This window comes from Centroberyx gerrardi, chromosome 4 (assembly GCF_048128805.1).
Source record: "Centroberyx gerrardi isolate f3 chromosome 4, fCenGer3.hap1.cur.20231027, whole genome shotgun sequence".
In the NCBI taxonomy this organism is placed as follows: Eukaryota; Metazoa; Chordata; class Actinopteri; order Beryciformes; family Berycidae; genus Centroberyx; species Centroberyx gerrardi.
Window position 1 is genome coordinate 10,905,555 of NC_136000.1, and position 24,117 is coordinate 10,929,671.

Below are 24,117 nucleotides of genomic sequence, written 5' to 3' on the forward strand. Positions count from 1 at the left end.
TAAACTTGAATCAACCCATCTCCCTCCAGACGTCCGCCCTCTAGTACACTGTAAAAATGTCCATTTCAACAAGTCATTTAATCTAGTATTGAATCTTAACATAATTTTTTCTAAAGCAAGTGAAAGAAAAACTACCAATGATGCAATATCTTTTCACTTGATTGACATATGAATCTAACTCAAAGAATATTCTTGAATCAAGTTAGATGTGGAGTGGTGTGCCTTATTTCATGATATTGTAAGTCAAAGTGCATTGGAAAAAAACAGTCAAATTAGCCTAACCAGCTGGCACATTGTTTCCCCCAGTCGTTTTAAATTGAGATTTTTAAGACTCCATACTTTGTCACTTCACTGACATGTTCAGATGGACATTTTTTTTTTCAATCTCTGGCTTACGTTGAGGCCTCCGGCTGCTGTATGACCTGGTCCAGCTCCTTGATGAAGTGCTTGAGGTCGTCCAGGCAACGCTGCTTGATCTCCAACAGGTTCTCCGTCAGTGGGGCCTGCAGCATTTTGTCCAAACTAGGCTCCTTAGCCGCCAACATCTTCACCACTCTGCCAAACGTCTCACAGTCCTGTCTGTACAGCTGTACAAAAACCAGTCACGTCAGGAATCTCATTAATATTCATTATGACAAAATGAAGCATACATAACTCATAAAAGGAAATTACATTTTATTCATAAGGGCCCACAGAGCAAAAATTAAAACTGACATCACTAAAAAAAGAGCAGTCCTATCCAGAACACAAGCTGTGAATGTTCCAGACCTGGTCTCATCATACCAACGCCAAACTGTGAACTTAATGAACCCATTCCTGGCAAGTAGGTGTATTCCATGAAACAGGTGTGTGAATGTGTGTGTGCGAGCCCATGCAAGTGTGTGTCCGCCCGAAACAAAAAGGGAGCCGAGGTGTCAGAGTATGTTAGTGGGTCTGCAGCGTCCTTTCACACCACATTGTAACAAGCTCTCACGTCCCGCTCACATTTTACTGCCTACCCAAAACGGCTGTTAACTCCTTTATTAGTGTCCCAGGTGCAAGCTCACTAGACCTTTATCACCTGGGGCGAACAGGCTCAATGTGGGGCCCTGCGCTGATGCCTCCTAGAGGGCAAGGTCTGGTCTAACTTTCACACCAGCCTATCAAGTGGCCCAACAGTCAAGGAGCAGTCTGGGACAGCGGGGTCCTCCAGGGTTCAGCTAATCCTGGCCTGCTCCCCTCTCCCCTCAATATAAGTTAAAATAAATAAAAGTATGCTTAAAAAAAACATAAAGGCTGCACTCTGTCAGCCACTACAAATAAGAAATCAAACTGTGGTTCCATTACTAGTTAATATTTGAAACATGAAGTCTATTTTGCACAAATTAACATAAAAGTACAATAAGAGACTAAACTATCGACAAAAAACATTTATCATAATATCTATAAAATATGTATCTATCATTTTTCCAGTGGACAAAGCTTACTATTTTGGGAACAGTTGGCAGTAATCACTTTGTCAGATGGAAAACAGTCATTCTTCACATCAATTTTACTTAAGTGGCAAGAGATGTGACCTACTTCTTCAAAGTAGTGATTTAATCAAATGGTTCCAGCTTCCTTAGAGGTATAACTGTGTCATGTTCAGACCGCACAGCCATTTTAGGAATCTGGGCTGCACAGGCCTTTTTTTTTTTATAGAACAACATAAAGTGACATTATCTGATACTGTCTGTCTGTGTCTTGAATGCAGTAAAAAAACAATAAAAAACTTAGCAGCTTTGGTAACTTTCAAGGCGTAAAGAAACTTGCTGCCTGTCAACTTCAATCAATGTCCAGCCTTGAGCAGGATGTGAGGTTAACCGGTTATACGGCTATATTCCAGGATCCTGTCAGCTATGGGGAAATTTAAAACCACAAATGTTGTTACTTCAACATCATGTGTATCTAGGCTGACTCATGATCGTGTACCCATCATTTTGTGTGTGCTGATCACAAGACCATTTGTAAAACCATTGAATGATTGTGACAAGACTGTTAATTGACAATTTCATGATGCTTCTTGGTGGTTGTAAACAAGAAAAAGTGTCTGCATAAGGTAGTATACTAGATTTGACATGGTAAGGTGGAGTGCTATTATCAGGGAGAGAAAGGAAAAAATCAATGGGGGAATGAGAGTCTGTACAATATTTAAAGACAGTAACAGTTTGGTACAAGACAGTATCCTCCAGTGTCCTCAATTTGAAACTTTAAATTACCCATATAGCCACTATCAAGATGCACTCTGAGACCAAATTCTGGGAGCGAGGTAGCTCATTTGGGTGGGACAAGACTCCCAACAACTGGAAAAGGTCAAGAAAAGGAGGACAACAACAATATGACATTTAACTCAGAACAATAAGGATGGAAATAGTTCACCACATGGGAACATTCACTGCGTTACTCAAGAGAAAAAACAGGTCTCCAGCAGCTGACGTAAGTGAGCCATGCTACTGTCAAGATTTTTCAGGGCTAAACTGCTTTCTTCTATTAATAATCTCACCCATTTTAGACCAAATCGACTCTGTTGAGAATTCCAGTCCAAAAAGTCACAGGTGCACGTAAAGTGTGTATGTACTGTATGCGTGTCTGTGACTGGAGTGGGCTAGGTAAGGTTAACTGAAATTATACACACTCCACCATGCTCTCAGGAGGGAGAAAATGAGGGGTCTCCATTTTCTGCTCTACCTGCTAATTAAATGCAAAGCTAAAAATCTGCGATGCCTCCAGCCCCTAGATGTCTGAAGTTCTCCTGCATTCCCCTTCTATCTCTCAGTCTCTCTCTCACTCTCTCTCTCCCTACCACCCTGATAATACCCCTGCTGACTAGCTACAGCATGTTCAGATAGTTGACGCACAGCTATCTGTTCATTCCCGCATCCCTAACCCACATTCTGCGCTTCACAGGTCGGAACACTGTTGCGCTCCAGTTAGGACAAAAAGATGCGTTCATGTATCCAATATTATGGTACTGGGCTACAGCGAGACAACTGACAAAGACTAAATACAGTCATCACAAGAGTTTGAGTGTTAAAGGAATACAGGTTATTATCCATGCCATTCCATTTTCTGAAAGCTTGGATAAACTGTACCACAACATCATGCATTGTGCACACACTGGGGAAGAAAAGTCAAGAAAATCATGAGAATGACGAGAACTCTTGACAGAAATATCCCCGACTGTGGGAGATGTTTAAACCTCCTTGGACTCAGCCTGATGCTTTAATGTCTGCAGATCATGTCAAGCGAATTCACGGCCCCACATAATGATAGTCTTCAGTGCCGACCACAAGGAAGTGAGAGACTCACGACACGTGTGGCCAACTAAGCCCAGGGTCAACTTCTTCCAACTACGCAGGCTGGCTTCCCTGCCTGCATACATGCTGTCTAGCCTTCTTAGGCTATTCTGAACCTTTGTTCCTTAATTTAACACTACAACTCTAAGTTCAGGTGGCTTTTCCAAACCATCTTGTAAGTGCAAATTTCTCCTTTGGAAAACATTTTGATTATCTCTGGGCATTATTGCGGGGAAGCAAAAATTGGTTCCAGGTTTGAAGATGTGAGAGGAAACATGGGCTAAATGAGACAAAAGCATGTGGTGTATGTCCCACAACCCAGCGCCCCTCTAATCACTTAGGCCTGATTATGTTTGCCATCTTTCAAAACAAAACCTTCCCTAAGCTTTTCCCAAGCTACATCCTTTGTTGACACTGATTACATTTTCACTTCATTATGTCTCATATACGCCGTTTTATACACTTTAAAGCTTCAAAGTAGGAAGAGGAAAAGGGTGGAAAAAGAGGCCTTGTAATGAACTCTGAACTCAAATTAAAAGATTTCCCTTGATGGTACTAGAGCTTAGAGGACTGTGCACAGGAGTATATTTGTGTGAGAGGAAGAGCGTCACTCCACATTCAAGTCCTTACATTACTGCGGAATGGTGGAGTGTCTTCAAACAGACTGCTATTCTCTCAAAACCGCTCCCTTGTTACTTGAACAAACAGGAAGGGTGCTTTTGACCTGAGCGTGCTCTGTGTGTTGTGAGAAAAGGTTGCGGGGAGGTTCTGCCTAAGTTCCTTCCCTGCAGTGGGAGCCATGGACTGATCCCAAAGCCTGATACTGTAGGGCCACACAGGACGGGCTGGAGCCCCAGAGAGACGGCAGCACTAAGGGCCTTAGAGTGGGCTTCTACACAGATCGGATGTTTGTGGAGGTCCAAATTATGAGGGTACAGACAGGAGTGTGTGCTTGCGTGTTGGGATATAGGGTGGAGGAGGGGGGGCGTTAGCGGCCTGAGTGAGATTATACATACGGCTCTCACATGGACACTTAGTGGGGCTCTGTTCAAATGAGCGCCGATGCAGGCAGGGGTCCTGCGTAATAAGGGAAGTGGGGTAATGACTGGAGGGCTGGTACACATTAGGGGATATTAAAAGAGCCATTTTAATCACTCAAGCTGCAAACCGGACCTCTCGATGGAGGGGCTAATAGTTGAAATGGATATGTTTCATTTGCACTGATTGAGATGATGAATGGACTTCTCTGAAAATCACTCCCAGCAACTTAGCTAAGTACTGAATGGCTATTTTCTGATTTTATATGTTGTTGTTCTTATTATATGTTCAGATTTATTTTTGTTTAATCCCCTGCTTGATTAGAGGATAACAAATCAACTGCTTCACTGGTCAGCAGTGGCATCAAACTCAAAGAGATTGAGGTACTGTGAGGTACAAAGGTTTACGAAACAACTGCACGAGTCATCACGCCTGCAATGGAATTATTTAACAACTTGAAAGATGTTATGAATGTAAAAAAGGCAGCACTCAAGCAGGAATGTTTACTGTGTCAGAGCATAATTTATGTTTGGGTTTTCTGATTCCCTTTTATAACCCTGAAACAACCATAGAAATTATGTATCACAGCAGGCTCTTAGCCTACCCAGTGACACAGTGAACTACGCTGATGAGACAAATCCACTCCTAACTGAAGCGGCCAAATCCTAACAGAGTTGTATATATCTAGGCCTCGTTGTTCAGTCTCAGTGGAAAGGAGCTTGGAAATGGTTACAACAAAGGATGGAGAAGTGAAGGTTTTTGGTGGCTGTGTGTGACAGGCTTGTCTCATAGTGCGGGCTGAGGAAATGCTGTGGATCAGAGCCGTCACTCTAAATCAGTCAGTGGAGGTCTTACCCCACACCAGCTCCTGCCCAAGCATTAACCCACTACTTGATCTAGTCAGCTTGGCCTTCCACGGCAGTGATGGATCAGTGTATGTTTAGCTGAGCCTGGGGCAGATGTTACTGTAAAGACACAGTAGAGGCTCTTGCCGCTCACCACAGCTGTAGACTGGTTAGAAATGCCAGTGTAAGCATGTGTGTGCTAATGCCAAGAGACGTACCACACTGTGGGTGGGCCGCCTGCATCCTGCAGGGCATTTCCCGCCCTGCTTTAACGGGAACAGATAAGTGGTACTGTAGCGTAGTGTGTTGAAGGGGAGGAAAAGCAGCGCAAATCCAAATAGCAGGCCATGTGAAGCGTCACAACCTGAGGTGCTTAGGACTTTTCTGCCGACTCATCCTCCTTCTCTCCACCAAAATAATAAGATACATGTTTCTCAAATATATGTGTAGCTGGCCACAGAATATTTAGAAACCCACCGATCCTCATGGAGAAGGATTCAGATTTAATAAAGCCAATGGAGACAAGTTATTGGCATAAAGTTATGGCAAAACCAACACCCAGTCAGTATAACGGAGAATTAACAGCAGTTGTGGCGTCTGATCGAGTAAATCTCATTACCTTCTCAATTTCCAGAGCTTTAGCCGCAATGGCCTGCGCCCGGCGGGCCTTGAAGTCTTCCTCTGGTGTCAGCTTTGGCTCCGTGCTGGCAGCCACCGCCTCCTCCGACTCCGTTACAGATGCAGGGGGGTTTTCCTGGCAGGCCAAAGGTTAAGGGTTAGAGCTCAGGTCACCAGGTTTAGAAACTGGTTCTGATTTCAAAGTCTGTAACAAAGTTGAAGAGAGCCGTCTTTGCTCTGTTACTGGTATTGTGCTCTTGTTTCTGCACATGCCTCATTATGCTTGCAGCATGTCAACAGTAAACAGAAATGCTTTGCCACATACATCTCTCTGATCAAAGGATCCTGACAGCCAAAGATGAAAGTGAAAAGCCTGTGACACAAATGCATCAATCTGCTGCACTTACAATTAAAGGAAACACAACAACCTACATGGGCCTGAATCAAAGAAAATATGTTAGTTCCTTTTATTCCTGTATCTTATTCTAGACTTTAAAGAGTCATGATACCCTCACTTTGAGCCTTTCTCCACCTCCTGCGTGATTTTGAAAAATGCGGCATGAAGGAGCGGAGGGAAAGGGGAAGGATGGGCAAATGGGAAAGACTGTAACATGTATGGTGAGTGCAAAATTCTGTAAATCACCAAAACATGCAGTCAAAGGTTATTCAGCCACTAGTTGGCAACAGCCAGGATTTGCACAGAAAATCCAGGAAAAAATCAGTATGTGATGTATTGTGATTATGACTAGGATGGATATGTTTCAACATAAAATTGCCATGAACATTGATTAACAGCTGAAAAAAGTAAGTTTAAGATTTCATACACCCCCTTCCCCAATTAACAAAGTCCTGGGACTGTCATCCTTCCATCCCAGGAAGTGGGACACACTTAATGAATATTTCCGCGTTCATCGCGTCCATGTCAAACCACCAGAAAAAGGGAACTATAACAGCCATGAACTGCATGCCCTGTTTTGTGGGCACTACAGTGAATCACATAAAAACAATCTGTGGCAGATTCCATTTGCCATGGTGGGCAATAAATGTGTGTTTCTACAGGTGCGGTTGTGATTAGGAAATGGAAAGAGAGTGATTTTATGAAGTTACAGTTTAATCATTGTCACTACTGGTATTCCGTTACAGCTCTAGACTGCTCACATTAAAGCAGATTTCTTTTTCCAGCCTTTAAAAACACTAGATGCTACTGTATTTTATCCTAGTAAAAATATGAATGTGATGGTGATACTGGTTCAGAATGCCTTCACATGCTGGTCCTACCTTTGATGATACTGAGCTGCGAGGAGACCCCTCCACAGAGTCGCTGGGAGTGTGGCTAGTCAGTACGCTGGATTTATCTGTGGAGAAAGAGTCATGAGAAATGGAAACAGCAGTAAGCAAACCAGCAGACAATCAACCTCAGATGCCTATGGTAAACAAAGGAACTGTGGACAGGGGGAGACATTATTAAAAAACAGGGTAATATAAAGAACACATCAGGACCACCAAAACATTCCTTTATTTAATTTTGCTCTGTATTAAAAACACACTGGGGAACAATCATTTAGGTTCTACTGTGAGCCACCAAGCAATCACTCACTTATTATTGTACAGTGAACAATGGAGAGGACAAGACGCTATGAGGCAGTTGAACAGTATAAATCGCTGTTTATTTTATACTCTCTTGCTGGAGCTTCCCACACAATAGTGGTCGAGGAGTTCAGCTGTGGCTAAATTGAAATATTGTGCTCTGCCGGCTCCAATATGTCTATAAAAAACAAATATGGCCAAGTTGTAGATGTTTGTTTTTATTTAAGGAATCTCCCATGGCGATGAGACTGAGCCAAGGTAAAATTAAAAACACTTGGACTTGTGATTTTTTTTCCCTATTAACTACAGGGCTCTCAGGTTGTGAGACACCCAGTGAAACTTGGGAGGTAGTTCCACAGTTAATAGTCAATGTGCAGTACAAATGCACCCAATATTTGTGGCTGCTAAAAGGTAAATATCATTACCAAGTAAAAGTCCTATCTAGATAAAAGATAAAACAACACATTTTGACTGTTCCCACCATCTTCAAAAGACCATACATTTGTCTAAGGAAAAGCTGGTAACATACAGGTAGTGTTACAATACCTATAGCCACACAAAATCTGTGGTAAAATAATAAGACAAGTAATTCAAATGATTAGTAACAGATTCATAGGAGCAGATGCTCATGAATTGCAAATTAAAGAGAAGCAGAGAGTGTGGAGCCTATGCAAATGAAATAAAATTTATAGCATAGACAATGCAGATTATATATTGAAACTCAATAATGTGTAATGAAGCAGAAATAAAGACCTGCCTGACTGCTGTTAACACAATTCTATTCAAACACTAAAGCGGTCTTGGATAGTGGGCCATTTCATTTAACTGTATTTTAATGAGTTTAAGTTCATTGCTTTGTTCAGTTACTGTAATATTCAATATACTGAGTTACACAATCCAAGTATTGTTTGAAAATGCAAACTGCATTTAACTTACACAGGAGTCATCTAAGGAGGCTAACAACCTGAAGTCTACACCGAGGTACTGCCAACAGGCAGCTGGTCAATGGGCACACAGGCTGCATTCTTTTCTTATCGAGCACACTGGGCATGCTGTGCTGCCACTCTACTTGCACTGAGCCATGACGGATGGCTAGTCCCAAATGTATCTTGCCACAATAGTCTGAGTTGTGGCCTCTATCAGGGGCATTAACAAGGGCATATGTCAGCCGGGAGCAACTGGAATGCCACAGCTAGCTTATTCACTGGATTTCATTCAATCCTTCTGATGCCTATTTATTAACTGGGAAGAAAATGTCATGACACATACTGTACATCAGCATGGATTTCATTGCAAAATCTTGATCTGGATTAATAGGGATAGGGAAAGGATAATAGCCATGTGTACATGTATGTGATTTTTGCCTTGATAGGAGTTGTAGACCTTGAAAATCCAAGAAAATCACAGCATTTGATGAAAATGCTATGCTGGCCATAATATCTACATTCACTTGTGACTCACATTCCATTTCTTCTTTGTGCCTCAATACAGTATCTTGGAAGAACAAAAGGGAGCTCTTCCACTGAGGCTGCATTATGACACACTCGCACATTTTCAGAAAAAATGCCTCACCGCTGAGGTTAGTGTAGTATTTTCATTCTTTCAAGTGTTCATTTTTGAGCTGTTATAGGAAGACTTTCTTTTATATAAGGAAAGCTGATGAGCTGACGAGATGATGATGATTAATCAGCACAAAATATGCAACCAAAAATAACAGCGATAAATATGATACGCAACAATACACTAGAATGGTTTGAGATTTGAACTCTTGTCAAGGCAAAAAGAGAAAAGATCTACTTGTAAAAAATAACTGGCATTGTCCTTTAAGGCTTGCATTTTGTAATTTGTTTCACCTATCTTATTCTTGTTGAATTTCCCTATTTTATTCTTCTTTAACACCGTTTCAAATCATGCTTGCCAGTTTTGTTGTTTATTGGCTTTAATGCATTATTGCTTCGTCTGTAAAGCCCTCTGTAATTCTGTTTTAAGAAGTGCTTACAAATAATTTATATCAATATTTAAGAATGCCTAGACATAACAGAGAGTTTGACAGCATCATACATTATCACCGACATTTTGTGAAAAGACATTGTACAGAGCCTCCATGTGTATCACTAAGCCCGGTGAGTATTCCTTATCACCAAAAACCCTTTTCTGTGTACTTTGATGTGCTGGCCTAATTAGCGTTCCAGATGGGGGTGGAGGTGGGAGGGACAACTGTTTTCTCACTGTTTTATTGCATCTTCAAAGGGGGGTACAACATGGATACCAGGCTTCCAGAACATTAATATGTTTATGCATGTTAGAAATCAAAGCATTAACACTGGAGAAATTACTGTCCAATCTCCTTTCCCTCAGCCTAATAATTCTGACCATCTCGGATCACTTCAAAAACAAGCTTTTGCAAATGTGAAGCCATAAATTTCACTGGTTCACCTTTGCTAATTAAAGTTCTGAAGCCTGTGAAAAGTCACAAAAGAACAGAAAGCATGTAAAATGACGGACAAAGTGATTTTGAAGACATCTGTTAAGTCAGCGCGTAAACTGCTTTCTCACTGAAGAAAAAGGTCAGACCCTGAATCAAAAGCCAAACCACCTCAATAAACCAAGGCTATCCTTTTCCCAGCCTCTAACAGTGTGCGTGGTGTGAGTGTAATTAACATCTTAACGTGTTCCAGCACACCCTGACCCCTCATATTACACACCACCTCTGAAAACAGATGCTTCACTTAGAATGGCTTAATTCTTTTAGACATATAATTACATGTCTCAGTAAGATGAGAAACTGATCTGTATTGCTGTCATTGCACAAGCTATGGCAGCTGCAAGGACAGAAATTGCACTCTCAATTTCCCCATGTCGCTCTTCTGCATAATTCCAACTTTTCACTGGTGCAATTTTTTGATTAGACAGGAGGAAATTCACAACTCCACTGTAGCGCGCCCATTAGCCATGCTCTCTCAGGTTTCGCCTGCAGCAGCCAATCACAGTGTCAGGGAGTTCAGAGACATAGTATCCACTCGGGCAGCAGGTCAGATTGCCAGGTCCGTTATTGCTAGTGCCACGACAGATATATTAGAAAGCAAAAGGTGGAAGTCAGAGCAGGAGAGTGCATTCATTTTTATGTTTTTATGTAAACACCTTTATGTAAAGCTCCATCTGTTTTTAGTTGTCTCTGTTTGTTTTCTAGTTGTATCTGTTTATATCTTGCATTACCTTTTATTCTAATTTTTGTATTTATTCTTTTCCATCACTGTCTCTTTGGGTTTTATTGTATGTAAAGCGATTTAGAAAAGTGCTATACAAATAAAGTTATTATTGAAATAAAGTTATTAATGGATTTGGAAATGGAAACAGGTTTGACCTTTTCTCTCAGTCTTTCAATGTTTTTCAATATATACACTCATATTTTTACTTTGCTTTGATATTCAAAGATAGGAACATTAGAAACAGAACAGGGAGGAACACAATATCAGGCACATTTAAAAAGAAGAAGTGGGCTTAGGCTGTGCTGACCACTAAGCCCATGTGAAATGCCTTTCTCTAGAAACTTACCAAGTTCCCTGTTATGGCCAGTCTCTTCATATCCTGGAAAATAACATGTACAATCAAAACATTGACAAGTGATACACATACAAACACAGAGACCAAATTCAAACAAACGTGTAATGGTTATTATTGTTTTTGCTGTAATAAAATTATGTTATTTTCCATTTCAAAATCGTAAGCTTGTGCTATTTGACATCCACAGATGACTAAGGACTTACGCCTTTGCTGGAGCTGCTGGTAGGTGTAGGCTTTGTCCTTGTCAGGGGAATAGCTCCCACTGCTGGTGTTTGATCCTGTACGGATAGGTATGGGTGGCTGACTTTCCCTCCGTATAGGAGAACGGTCCCGTACAGAAGTGTAGGGCTCTCTCCGCCTGTAGTTATCATGGTCCTCCCTGAGGAAACAAAGAGCGACAATGGAGTTCCAGAGACCATCGAATCCTCCCAAAGTACTTAAGTCACAGCTCTATAGTCCATGTGCATTATACAAATCAGGTGAATATTTGCAACGAGACAAAAAAAATGACTGCACTAACAAAAGGGCTTGAAATCAATACCTACCTCTTGCAAAAACCCAAATAAAATTGGCAGTGCCGGGTTGCTCTCTTAATTCTTCCTGGCAATTAACTTTTAGTTTACCAACTTTGCACATTGGCAGCCCCAAATGGCAGTGAGGTAACTGAAAAATGTGAACTTCAATACCCAGAAATCACATAACATGACATCAGTAAACTGCACACAATACGCTCATAGCCGGTCGGTCTATGATCGCTTTATACCAAAGAATACAAAGCGGACAATAGAGGCAAAATCTCAAAATCTAACGTTGGTGAGTCCGGCTTTCTCTGGACAGAGTGCTCGCTGGCTGTGATTTAGGAGACAGTCATTATTTCACCAATTCATTATTGCCTGTGGGTGGAGAAGGATATATACACATGACACCGGAATTTCTCCGGAACTATTGGGAAATCTGCAGGGTCTCCACAGGGGAGTGGGATGCTCTGCGCTATTGCAGCCCTACTTTATGATTTAGCTTGGTAAGACGGGTGTATTATTACATAAAAATCTTGCCCAAATGCAGCTTCAACTTCAGATAACAAATATCTGCTTCAAGTTACTAGGCCTATTTCTCTGCTGGTTCCAACGCAACTGAATGTAGTTGGTGCATAATTTGTAAGAACAGGCTGCAGACTTATATAGCACTTCACTTCACCCACTTCACTTCACCCAACCAGCACTCCAGTTTCAGGGTCTCCTTTACTTTAACACCCCAGTCCACTGGGCTCCCACTTATTTTACGTATTTTATCTCTGGGATATTCTCTCTTATTTCTGAACAGTCTTTGATGATAATTAAGAGAAATTCAGCATATTACCGTTTGCAATGTACCTCATGTTTACAATGAGCAATATCAAGATATGTCTATCCATGTCTATCTACGTACATGATGCCTTGAGGTGGGAACAAATTGTAAAAAGTGGAGCAACTAGCCAGATATGCTGCATAAAATAGGATTTTATAGTAGACTTGGAGAAGTTTTTGATATAAGGAGAACTTCGCCTGAATAACAAGCCCATCTTTCATGTCTTTTTAGACAGTCCTACTGTATGATTTCAGGAGGAAAAATACCTTTTGCAGTGTGCAAGGTTATTCAAATTAATATAATCATGCTACATTTTCTGTCATTACATTTTAAAAGGTTAGGCTATAATACTTTGATTTAATGTAAATATTAACATGTCAGACTTAAATGGATGGTAAGTTCTGAAACAAAAGCTAAAAAAACTGACTACAAGCTCTGCTTGCTAACGGATTTGGCAGAGTTTGTTAATTGTGTACTATAAAACTATACCCTCGGTCTGTATATGGAAGTGGCGGCATTAACTTGTGGTCTCCCCTGTCTGGTGTGGACTTTCGAGGGGCTGACCCTCGACCTCTGCTGCGGAAATAGGGGCTGCCTCTGCCACTGCTCCTGAAAAAAATAGGTATAATAGATTATTATAAAATAATAATAATAAATGCATCTCAAATTCAGGAGTGAGTTTATGGGTACGGCTACAGACACAGACCCATCCCTTTTTCAGAAGAAAAAGGGATGGGTATTTTTTCACTAAAATTTATCTTCAAATATCAGCAGAACCATGATATTGGCTAAACACGGGAACTGAAGTCATAAACGACATAACCAACTTTGTTTGCCATGTGAAATAATTACCAGTTTCCAGATTTCAACTAATTGATAGGCCTAGCATATGTACTGAAACATCACCATTTATGCTCCTGATCCCTATGATTTTCCTGGCTGAACGGTACCTAAACAACATGCTTTAGTACCAGAGGTATAAATGACCCAATGGCACCTGGTTGTCATGACCCCTGCCTGAACTCAAGCCACATCCCAAACAAAGAGCAGGCCTAACAAGGCCTCAAGCTTTTACGACTTATGGCCTGTTTGAAGTAGCCACGGCTCAGCTTGCCATTTGCCAAATAAACTTAATTGCCATCGTTGTAGTATTTCAGTGCTGCTGCAAAACTAACATCACAAGGCTATGGATAAAAAAAGGAGTTATATGCTTTGTTCAGGAACAAACAGGAATTATATAAGCACAAATCAAGCAGTTATCAGGAAAGGTCAGACATTTGACATAAAACAACACAAGTCAAAAGGGTCATGTCTCACACTGGCAGAGATTTATGAAGTACCCTCGGAGTACTGAGTCAAACGGCAAGAAAATTGTCAGACCCATTCAATCATCTGATGAGTCATCTGAAGCTTAAAATTATCCCTGGGTCCCATAAGATGAAAAAATAATACAAAAAAATGAAAAACAGCCATACCAAAAATACGAAACTGATACTATTTGCATCTTTATTCCCTTCGCTTCCTTTGATAATTATCCACTAACAAAAAACATCTGTTTATGCTCTAAAAAAAGGAACACCAATACTTAAAGTAATTTTAAATAAATTCACAAAGCCAGTTTACAAAAAACATTAAACAAGACATGGCTTAATTTGGCAACTTTGATGGTTCAAAGAGAGAGTGACTCATAACTTTAAGTTGCATTTCTGGCAATTAGCTGGTTTCTCATTTTACTCATTATCTGCCATTCATCATCTGAGGTCAAGAACTCCACAGAAGAGCAGGATAACCAATTTGCCTTGCCCCTGTTACCAAGAGTTACATTAGGGTGATGCACCCCCTGTCTATATCCCACACCCCTCTCTCCCTGTATGTATGAGTGTGAGCCCTGCTTGCTTCACAACGCTTCCTCTGACTTGTGCTATCGCGGCGCATAGTGAGTAACTGCCCAACATGGAGTTCGAAATTTGGAAACAAACACAATCTCCAGTCGAGAATGCCCCTTATTAGTTATTTGAGTAGTTTGGCAAATGTACTCAGCAAATCTCCCCTGCAGTAAAATAATGGACTTTAAAAATGGCCATCATGAGTCCATTTCAGATGAATCCAGTGATGATATAATTGGACAGAAAGGACACAGAGGGCATAGGCTGCTCAGAAAACCTGAGGAGTGTGTGGGTGTTTGACTGGAGAGGGAGTGGCCCAGCTGTTTTTCCTCTGGGGGGGTTGGCTCTTTGGCTCAGTGAGTAGACACTAGTGCCCTTTGTCCCGGTCTCTAGCCGTGTGACTCCTGGGAAGGGGGGCCTTGGCCCGTGAAGTGTTGGCATGTTGAACTGGCTAGGCTAGGGCAAGAAGGTTGTCTTGGCAGTATGGGGTAGAGCTAGGTGGATCTAGCTGTTGTGTGTGGCCAAGCTTCTAGGGCAAAACTTGAGTGCAGTACAGTAGCAGACAAGTGAAACAAAATATATTTCCCAAAAGCATACTTTCTGACTAAAGCACTTATATTACTATAATGTCTATCTAACAGCTTGTAACAATGTGTGGAATATTCTTCACCATCAATGATAATGTCTTTAAGAGTAAAGTTTTAGGAGGGAATTTTGCTTTGAGTGTTTCATCACTGATGGACTGGCCTAGTCCAAACTTTGCTGAAACAGAATATCAAAATTAGAGTTAGATTAAGGCTCTTAGAGTTAGATTAAGGCTCTAGATTAGTTCCCCCCCCCCCCCCCCCCCCAATTACATTTCATGCAGCAACACACATTAAGTGATTAAAATTCTACCAGGCAAATCATGTCCAGCTTGGAAAAGACAGAACTCTGCCTCCACCTAGAGGTCGGTTCCAGCATTACATGAAGCATTTGAATCGCAGTGAAGGAGGACAACACTTCACCAAGTAACAATTTTACATCATCAGGATGCTCCAAAAAGAATTCGAGATCAAACTGGTCAAATAGCAGAATCTATATGAATTACCTTATCTCTACTTGACGCCTTAAATGACCGTCATCTCTGTTTGAACTGTAGTGGGAGTACGGGTCCTCCTGAAAAAAGAATCCGAATCAGAACGACCTTAATTGTAAAGTACTACAAAACAAAAAAAAAAGTACTACAAATGTCCACAAAAAGTGGACATTTTATTCTCGGTGACACTGCCGGAAACAGTAAAAAATGTTAGGCCTACAAGACAAATTAACATTATAAATAACACATCAACACAGGTTTTGTCCTGACTACATTGGGATGCTGTTTGATTATGTTCCTTACTAGTAGATATGCTCACGGTTCAAAACTAGACCCTCCGATGTGCTTATAGTGTTGTGATTTTGTAGAATTGCTGTCAAACTTTCAACATAAAAGAAAATAGATTTTTAAAACCAAGCTTGCCATACGTTTAGCGGGGGTGAGGAATTTATGCGAAAACTGCCAAAGTTGGGGTTGTCATCAGTGTATCCACGATCGTTGGATGGGTAAGCGCCTTCGCCACGGTATTCTCTTGCATCCTGGTGAGTTCGAGAACCACCATACCACTGGTCTTCATCATATCCTCTGTCGTATTCCAGCTCTGGCCGAGTCACAGAGGTCCTCTTTTCAACAATATTGACAACTCTCTGGACTGTCACCTGAAAGGACACCATTGCCAGAAGTTACAGCATTGAAACAAGTCACGCATATCATATTTTACATTTCAGGTTATTAGCCCCAACAAAAAAGGCTACTGCACTTTTAAATATGAGAGAGCCTAAAGGGGAACAACTATCAATTTAATAAATAACATGCTATTCCAACTGCACCAGAGTTCAGTCTAGCTTTATGAATATGGGCAGATATCTCCCAAATATAGGAACCAAAGAGCCAAGAGGAAAATCTGTGGTGTCATTAATATACACTGCTTGAAGATAAAGTTGCTCCTTAGACAATGAACTGGAGCCTGTAGAACTGTAGAATGCTTGAACACATGCAGATGAGTTGTACACTTTTCTGCACCAATTACTATTTTTGAAAAGTTCCCCCAAAGTTTTATAAATGGCCCCAGATTTTAGACTGTAGGGGCAAAAATTGCCCCGCAAATATTTTTAAAAATTTCCTACACTGGTTTAAGGTTACTTCATCATTATGCCAACCAATAATGGTGTTTAACGTACAATTTAAGGAAAAGGTGAGCTCCTTTTCTGGCCAAAAAGACTCATTATTCTCCAAGGAGTCCTAACCTCCCATTATATAAGAGATAGGGACACTTGCACATCTGAACTCCTCTGTGCTAACACTTGAGCCTCAGGAAAGAAAGAATACGATTCTTGTGCTCATATAAATACTGTATATCAACTATATCAAAAGGCATCTTGAGTTACTATACAATCTTTGAATGAAATAGCAAACATATAATACTTGGTGGCAGTCTTGTGCTAGACACCCCCATAGTCTCCAGACTGGCTTATATATAGATATATGGTCAAGGGTGCAAAATGAACAAAAGTGACTGAATACAATCAGTTCAAATCAAACTACCACTAACCAAAAGAAAACAACTTAAAGAACAATAGCAGTGTCATTATACCAGGGATCGTTTGTAAGTAACCAATAGTACTTGCATATTACCTAAGAAACTTAGTCAAACTCATATATTTGACAATGCAAGACGTCTCCCCTTACCTCTCTCACATCTCTCGGTGGGAAGTGCTCTTCATATGTCTCTCGAATACTTCTTCGATCTCGTCGATATGCCACTGCAATGGGAATGTGTTGGTTAGATTACCCCAAAACAGCTGTTATGAGTACAGCTATGAAGTAGCTTTTATAATTATGCACAACATGCAACATAGCCATAACATTTTAAATTCACAGGGATGTGATTTGAATTCGAGGAGGATTAAATGGGGAGGCTTCATGATGTGAAGCTAAGTCGATAGAACCCCATTAGAGGACAAAGCCAATGTGAAATAGAACGATAGTTACGTATTGTAACTCTAGTTCTATGATCACAGGCGGAGCCCTCTAACTGGGCTCTATTGGCTTAGCCACTCATCTAGTCGCCTCAGCACACTGAAAATGTGCATGCACGTGCTCAGCCAATCAGGATGAGCCTGTACACGGCAGCTCCCACTGGGGGGTGGTGGAACGCACCACTGGGCGTTTTCTCCTAGCCCCTTGCAGAAAACGCTTCATGAGGGGGTGGTCGAAAATCGACCTCTCTCCAAACCCCTCATGGCAAGAAGAGACTGCTGACGCATACACTTTAATAGTGAGTGTGCCAACCCCCTTTCCAGCAGGCACTGGAGGAAAGAGAGAACAGATCCAATTGAAGAGTTCAAAGGATCGATGTTCCACTCCCCGCACCATTTTTGAAAGCCCAACCATTTAGCCTTGTAGTAGGGCTGCAGCTATCGATTATTTTAGTAATCGAGTATTCTACCGATTATCCCATCGATTAATCAAGTAATCGGATAAGAAATACTTTTGCTTTATTAAAGAGCAATAGTAAATATACAAAAGAGAAAAGCTGTCCGCACGAAGCTGTCCATACGACACTGTGATTTACTGAAAACGAGGTGAAATAATAATTATTATTGATATTTATTACTAGGCCTAAATATCATACAAGTTCATAAGACTGGCTAATGTACATTTATTTACTATGTACTATTGAAGGGTTGCCCTACACCTGCTGACCCTACTCACTGCAATCAAACTAAACTGAATATACCTGCTGTATTGGACTGGTGCATTTTAGGCTCCAATTGCTACTTACACCACCTGATATTTTGCTTTCTGGGGTATTTTATGCATCACTGTGAGGGGAGTAGGTGCGTGTGTGTGTGTGTGTATGTGTATGACTATCATAATAACATGAATGAAGCTCAGGCTTTCACAAATTGACTGCAGCATTTTATTTTCTGTGGTTATTTTCTTGAGCAAAACTTAGCTAATTTAGGGACATCATAACTAGCCACCATATTGATTTACGTTCTTAACTAGCCATTACATATAGCCATAATTAACGTGCATTCTTTACTAGCCTTCATCTCATCCCGTTTTAATATTAAGTGCTGACTCCGCCCACCCGGCCAGTTTCGGCGTACGCCGGTAGCAATTACAAGTGGACCCTATCCTACAGTCCCTGCTCTCAGCGGAGGGAGGGAGCTACGCTGTGTGGGAAGCGCTGTGACCGTCAGACCTCTCTGGATTAGACAAGCAAGTAGAGAAAACCGGCATCAGCCGAACCAATTTATTGCCAAATGCTTTGGGATTCAACACATTAACATTGCTTCCCATGGTCAGAAAAAGTCGGCAGATTTGTCGCTAGTCGCTTTTGAGAAATAAAGTCGCCAGGGGGGTCTGAAAAGTCGCTAAGTCTAGCGACAAAGTCGCCAAGTTGGCAACACTGGATCCGAAACTTTGGACACTTTCTGTCGTTTTCTCTGGCCTGTCTCTTCTCTTCGCCCCTCGCTATTTTCTCTCTCTTTCTCCAGCGCGTTGTGCAACAGTAATAATCATCTGTGCGAATCTGGATTAAACGAAGCTTCGATGCAAAGAATTTGCATCGATGATTTTTAGTAATCGAGTTACTCGAGTTTCTCGAGGAATCGTTTCAGCCCTACCTTGTAGCTATCAATGGTGGATTGAGCCCTCGTGCCCTGGATGGTCTGCACCACATCCGCAGGTAGCCCAGTGCGCATCAGTCTGTCCCTCTCAGAAACCAAACCCTGAGAGGCTGTCCCAGGCTGGGCATCGCACCTATCGCTCCGTTCGCCTGAGACAATGCCCCCCATAACTGGTGTACTGTCCAGGGCGGAGCCACCAGCAGCTGTTTCATTTCTGCGTACCACGGTGCCGTCGTGCGGGCCAGTGCCACCAGAATGAGCGACTGTCTCTCCACTCTCAACCCACCCTGCTCTCCCGTGGGACAGCAGGGTGGGTTGGTGATACTGAGACTGTCAGCCGCCCCATTTCGGCTCGAAGACCGGGGGAGGAGGGGGTTACAGAACCACCGAACCGCTCGCTGCTCTGCCATGCTTCCCATGTGGGAAGCGAGCAGAGAGCAAAATTATGGCTGTGATCGCTGCTCTGGCTGGTTTCCCTTGTTGGAGGAGGACAGAGAGCAATCGGCCATCAGGGTGGTAGGAATTGGCTCTTTGTGGAAGAAGTAATTTGTTTTATTACAAACAAACAAATTCACGTCATTCACACAAGGCACAATGGGAATATTACCAGGAACATTGTGGGGGGAGACGAGGACAATGGCACTAACACCTCAGGGTCCTCTCTGGGCAGGTGGCGGAGGGGGAGCATCGCCATCGGAGCGGGCCAGTGGCGGGGCGGGCTGCATCGAGGACGGGGCCGGTGGGGGGCGAGAGGAGGACGTAGCGGAAGAGGAAGCCGCATTATGCCATCCACGCCTCTTGGACGTCGTCATACGCCGTTCCCTCGAGTCCTGCGATGAAGTCTTCTGCTTGGTGGAAGAAGATGCCAACAGCAGATGATGGCACAGCTGAGCCTTTTCCTCCTCTAAGCGTTGCAAACGCTGCGTAGCCAAGGTGATGGATGCGCCAAAGAGCCCGTCAGGTGACAGCGGAGCACCCAGCAGGTCCTCCTTGTCCTTCTTCTGAAGGGCTGTCAGACCGAGCCACACGTGCCGAGCCCCAACGGTAGACAGAGCCATGATGCGTCCTGTGGCGGCAGTGACTCTGGTTAAATTGTTCATCTAACCCGCAATACGGGATACATAATCCAAATCAGAAGTGGTGAGGGAGGCTTTCCCTGTCGACACGGTGGACAGGGACACCCCCAGCAGGCCCAGGTTATTGGCCACGGCTGCCGTCTGAGCCGCCAGGTGGAAAACCCTGCTGAAGAGTTCCACTGTCTCCTTGTCTCTGGATTGAGGAGGAGCATGTTTCCTGCTGCCAGACCAGCTGGTTGAGCCAGGAGAAAAATGAGCGGCCAGCGCGTCATCAAGCAGGGGAAGACCAGAGCGGCAGATAGCAGCTTTCCTGTGGACATTGGAAAAGTCAAAGAGGCTGGAGATAGGAGCCCTGCAGCGGAGCGGCTCCTTCCAGGATGCTTCCACAGCTGCCCAAATCTCGTCCAAGGCGGGAGCGACGAAGACCGGCTTGGTCTCTGTCGCCAGCTGGACTCCCTGGGCCAGGCAATCAGCGGCATGAGGGGCAGATGCAGGATCCCGCCGTTCTCTGCGGCCGTCATCACGTTGGGGAAGTCTTGTTTCAACTATGGATGAGGTAGAGCGGCAGAGGTGAAGGATGCAGCCGTAACGGAGACGGAGGAGATGTTGTCATCGCTGTCTCCGCCGGCCTCCGCCTCGCTGTCATCACAGTAGCGCTCGATCTCAGGAGAACGCTGATGCTGATAGCGTTTGAAATGAGCCCAAGGCTGCTGGCGTCTCACCATGGAAAGAGCCCTGCAGCTGCTGCAATCCGGCGAGTCGGAGACGGCGTCAGTGGCGTGTTCCGGGTCGAGGCACTCAAAACACGCCTCATGCGGATCGCGATCAGGCCGGGGCAGTCTGGGCAGTATTTAGCGATGTTGGTCTCAGATGATGCCATCCTAGGCAAACTTGTTCGTCAGGTGCTGAAGAAAAAGTGGAAGCTGAATGACGGGCCGCTCGCCATTTATAAGCGCGAGACCCCATAGGGGGTGTACAAGCTCATCCTGATTGGCTGAGCACGTGCATGCAAATTTTCAGTGCGCTGAGGCGACTAGATGAGTGGCTAAGCCAATAGAGCCCTGTTAGAGGGCAAAGCCTGTGTGAAATAGACCGATAGTTATGCTAGGCAACTTTAAGTTTTGTGATCACAGGCGGAGCTCTCCAACATGTCACCCTGTTACTCCCATGAGTCGCTGAAGACATCATGGATGCAGAGAGGATGTGTGCTCGTCTTATATAGGGCAGAGTACCATAGGGTTGTATGGGATCATCCTGATTTGATCAGCATTGATCTTCAGAGGGTTCGACCAAGACGCCTCATATCAGCATTGCTTGTCTAAAACGATATTTGGCTCAGTTAGTAAGTAAGTCCACTTTACTGCCTTCCTCCCTGTATATATCGGTATACTTTGTTGGACTACAAGTAAGATGATACAAAGTTGACTTTTCAATCGCAATGCAAACTCATTTCATTGAGTTCATTTGCCCTTGCGTATTAGGCTACACAGATATGGTAGACACAATAATTGTGGCCGTTATTTATTTAGGTGTTTAAGTTAGTCAGCGACTACAATCTTGACCAATAGGTGGGAAACACTGACACTGAAACATGCAAACGCAGGGTTACAAATAATGCTCAAGTTGATTTTGGTATGTGTTAATTTTTTTCAGTTTCAGGATTGAAACTATAATTTAGAATGTAAAAATGCAATTCCTTGCGCATTTAAAAGCTATGCCTGAATTGCAATTATCATGCCTACACTGCATGTGTGTGTGTGTCCAACCCTCTCCCTCTCCAATCCCCCGGCATGATGATGAATACATCGGCGATATATGTGATCCTGACTGGTTGATAGGAGGATGCAGACTTTCACCCAACCCTAACGAGCATTCAAATTTTCAGCATACTGAGATAACTAAATGAGTGGTTAAGCCAATAAAGCCCTTGTTAGAGGGCCACGCCTGTATGAAATAGATAGGGATGCACCAATATGTGATATTTTCCCACCCATAGCAGCCAATACCAACATGTATTTTTCTAAAAGTCTTAGTATAAATGCAGGTGTAAAACAGGTTATGCTTTTCAGACATGCCCATTAGGATAATTTAGTGTTTTTTTTGGGGGGGGGTTTAAACAAAAGACCATGCTAATTTTATTCTGTTGCTAAATTGACAGTTGCATTAAGTGATACACTCCTAGAGGAAAAGGTACAGCTGATACCGGCCGATACTGATAGTCTGCCAAAATATTGGTGCATCCCTAAGAGAGCCTATTTAGCAGCATGATGCCGACTTGATGAGTTGTGTGACTAGCAGGACCTGCTTTGAGTAGATAGCCTTTCACATTCAAAGCAAGCAATGTGAATTGTGCTACAAAGGGCATCAACTAGGCAAAACTGCTATGGTTGCAAACTCAAAATGCAGTCATTTTCACTTACTGTTGAAGGTGTAAATGGTGTTGTTCCAGGACTGCTATGCTCGAGGTGTCTCAGCAGGGGATAATGGACCTATAAAGAGGAAAAGAGTAGCCTCATTAATCTGACTCAAACGATGAGTGGATTCATCTCAGACCACTTGTGACAATTTAGCAATACACAGCATCGCCTTCTTGGCAGGCAGGTTAATTGTAAACAAATACTAGGTGATTTGAAAGTCAGTGCAGTTGAAATACAATTAGTGGTTCCCCAACACAAAATATCCCAGCCTTTTCTTTTTCATCAACAGTGACTCTCATACAGGGGACACTTCCTTTTACTGAAAATGTCGATGAAGTAGATAATTTCACCGTTTACAATGTGATTACACTTTCGCCAAAGAGGGGGGCGGCGAGGTGGACAGTCCAGCACCCTGAGCAAGAGACCAAAGATGCCCATACATGTTTAATGATATCATAAGTCATAAATTTGAGCCCCTATGTCAAATCTCGCTGGGAATACAGGGGTTTTTGTTGAAATACTATGAATGTTATTAACTATAAGTGGACAAGAACGCAGTATTTACACTGTCAGCTAAGCTAGCACACCAGGAGGTCAGAAAGAAACTCACTTACCAAACATTGATTTGAATACTCCCAAATAGTCCCAAATTAAGTTAACAAACACGTTTCTTCACGTGTATGGTATGGACCAGAACGAAAACAGAAAACGCATCTTCTCTTCCTTTCGCCCCCCCTCTTCTTCTTCTTCTACTACGTCTTCTTCTTCTTCTTCTTTACTGTTGAGGCGGTTGACATCCAACTGAAAGGTGTATTACCGCCACCTACTGGGCTGCAGTGTGGGTAGAGACTATAATATATATATTATATATATATATATACATAAAAACCTCATAAGAAGCCAACTGCACTTGAATCTTCACAGATCTCTTGCCTCAATGGTTGCACTTCCTCTACTCATTACAAGGCGAAGAGAATTGCCATTATTTCTACAGTATGGCTGCTGCAGCATGGCCAGATACTCTTTTCCTCATTCTAACTTTCAGTTCAGGTATATAAAATGCACAACCTGTTTGAGCTGTTTTAGGATGTTTTGAGCCATCAGTATATATCTGAATGTATGGATTATAATTAGCATTCAGAATGCCTCCTACCAAATCAGCAACCTTTATTCTTTCTTTACTTTACAACAGGCCTAAAGTAAAATCTACAATGCATCTCATCTGATGTTCCTGTCTGCTTTTCTTTGCTGAAACAAAAACTATAGATAGCAAAGTGCTGCCGCCTTCTGGTTACCCCCGGCCCTGCGGGTGAGATAGACAGGGATCTAGAAACTACTGTGAGGAATATTTAGGCTTCAGGGTGAAATTAAGGGAATTTACTAATGATGTAGATTTGTTGTAGCAGTGTAGACAATATAGAAAGGAACAGGTCATCATGTCATCTGTTCCTCTTCGTCTAGAGTCATCTGGGTGCATTTCACAGCTTCAGACGAGGTGAAAATAAAAATTCATAATTCTACATAAAACAAAGTCTCCATCATTCTACATCTATTTCGACCAGTAAATGCAACATTTTCGCGGGGCATTTAGTCTATTGCATCAAGGCAAGTTCATATATGCATAACATTTCTATACATGCCTGCCTACAATACATCAATAGGGAGGCAGTCTATTTCCAGTCTATTTCTGCCTATTATGTGACCCAGCG

General features: G+C 42.6%; 1 protein-coding gene across 2 annotated transcripts; it reads right to left on the minus strand.

Annotated features, from left to right (window-relative positions):
* Positions 1-391: 391 nt before the first annotated feature.
* LOC139910321 (periphilin-1) lies at positions 392-23,081 on the minus strand. 2 transcript variants are annotated; one of them, XM_071897593.2, is made up of 11 exons: positions 23,023-23,081; positions 22,412-22,480; positions 16,967-17,040; positions 15,706-15,936; positions 15,290-15,357; positions 12,803-12,922; positions 11,170-11,345; positions 10,958-10,990; positions 7,094-7,170; positions 5,817-5,951; positions 392-587 (listed from the first exon to the last, which is right to left on the minus strand). In XM_071897593.2, coding segments are annotated over exons 2-11 (1,110 nt in total). In that variant the 5' UTR covers positions 22,413-22,480; positions 23,023-23,081; the 3' UTR covers position 392. The 2 variants fall into 2 exon arrangements, with proteins under 2 accessions (XP_071753694.2, XP_071753695.2); XM_071897594.2 differs by having other exon boundaries at positions 23,019-23,044.
* Positions 23,082-24,117: the final 1,036 nt, after the last annotated feature.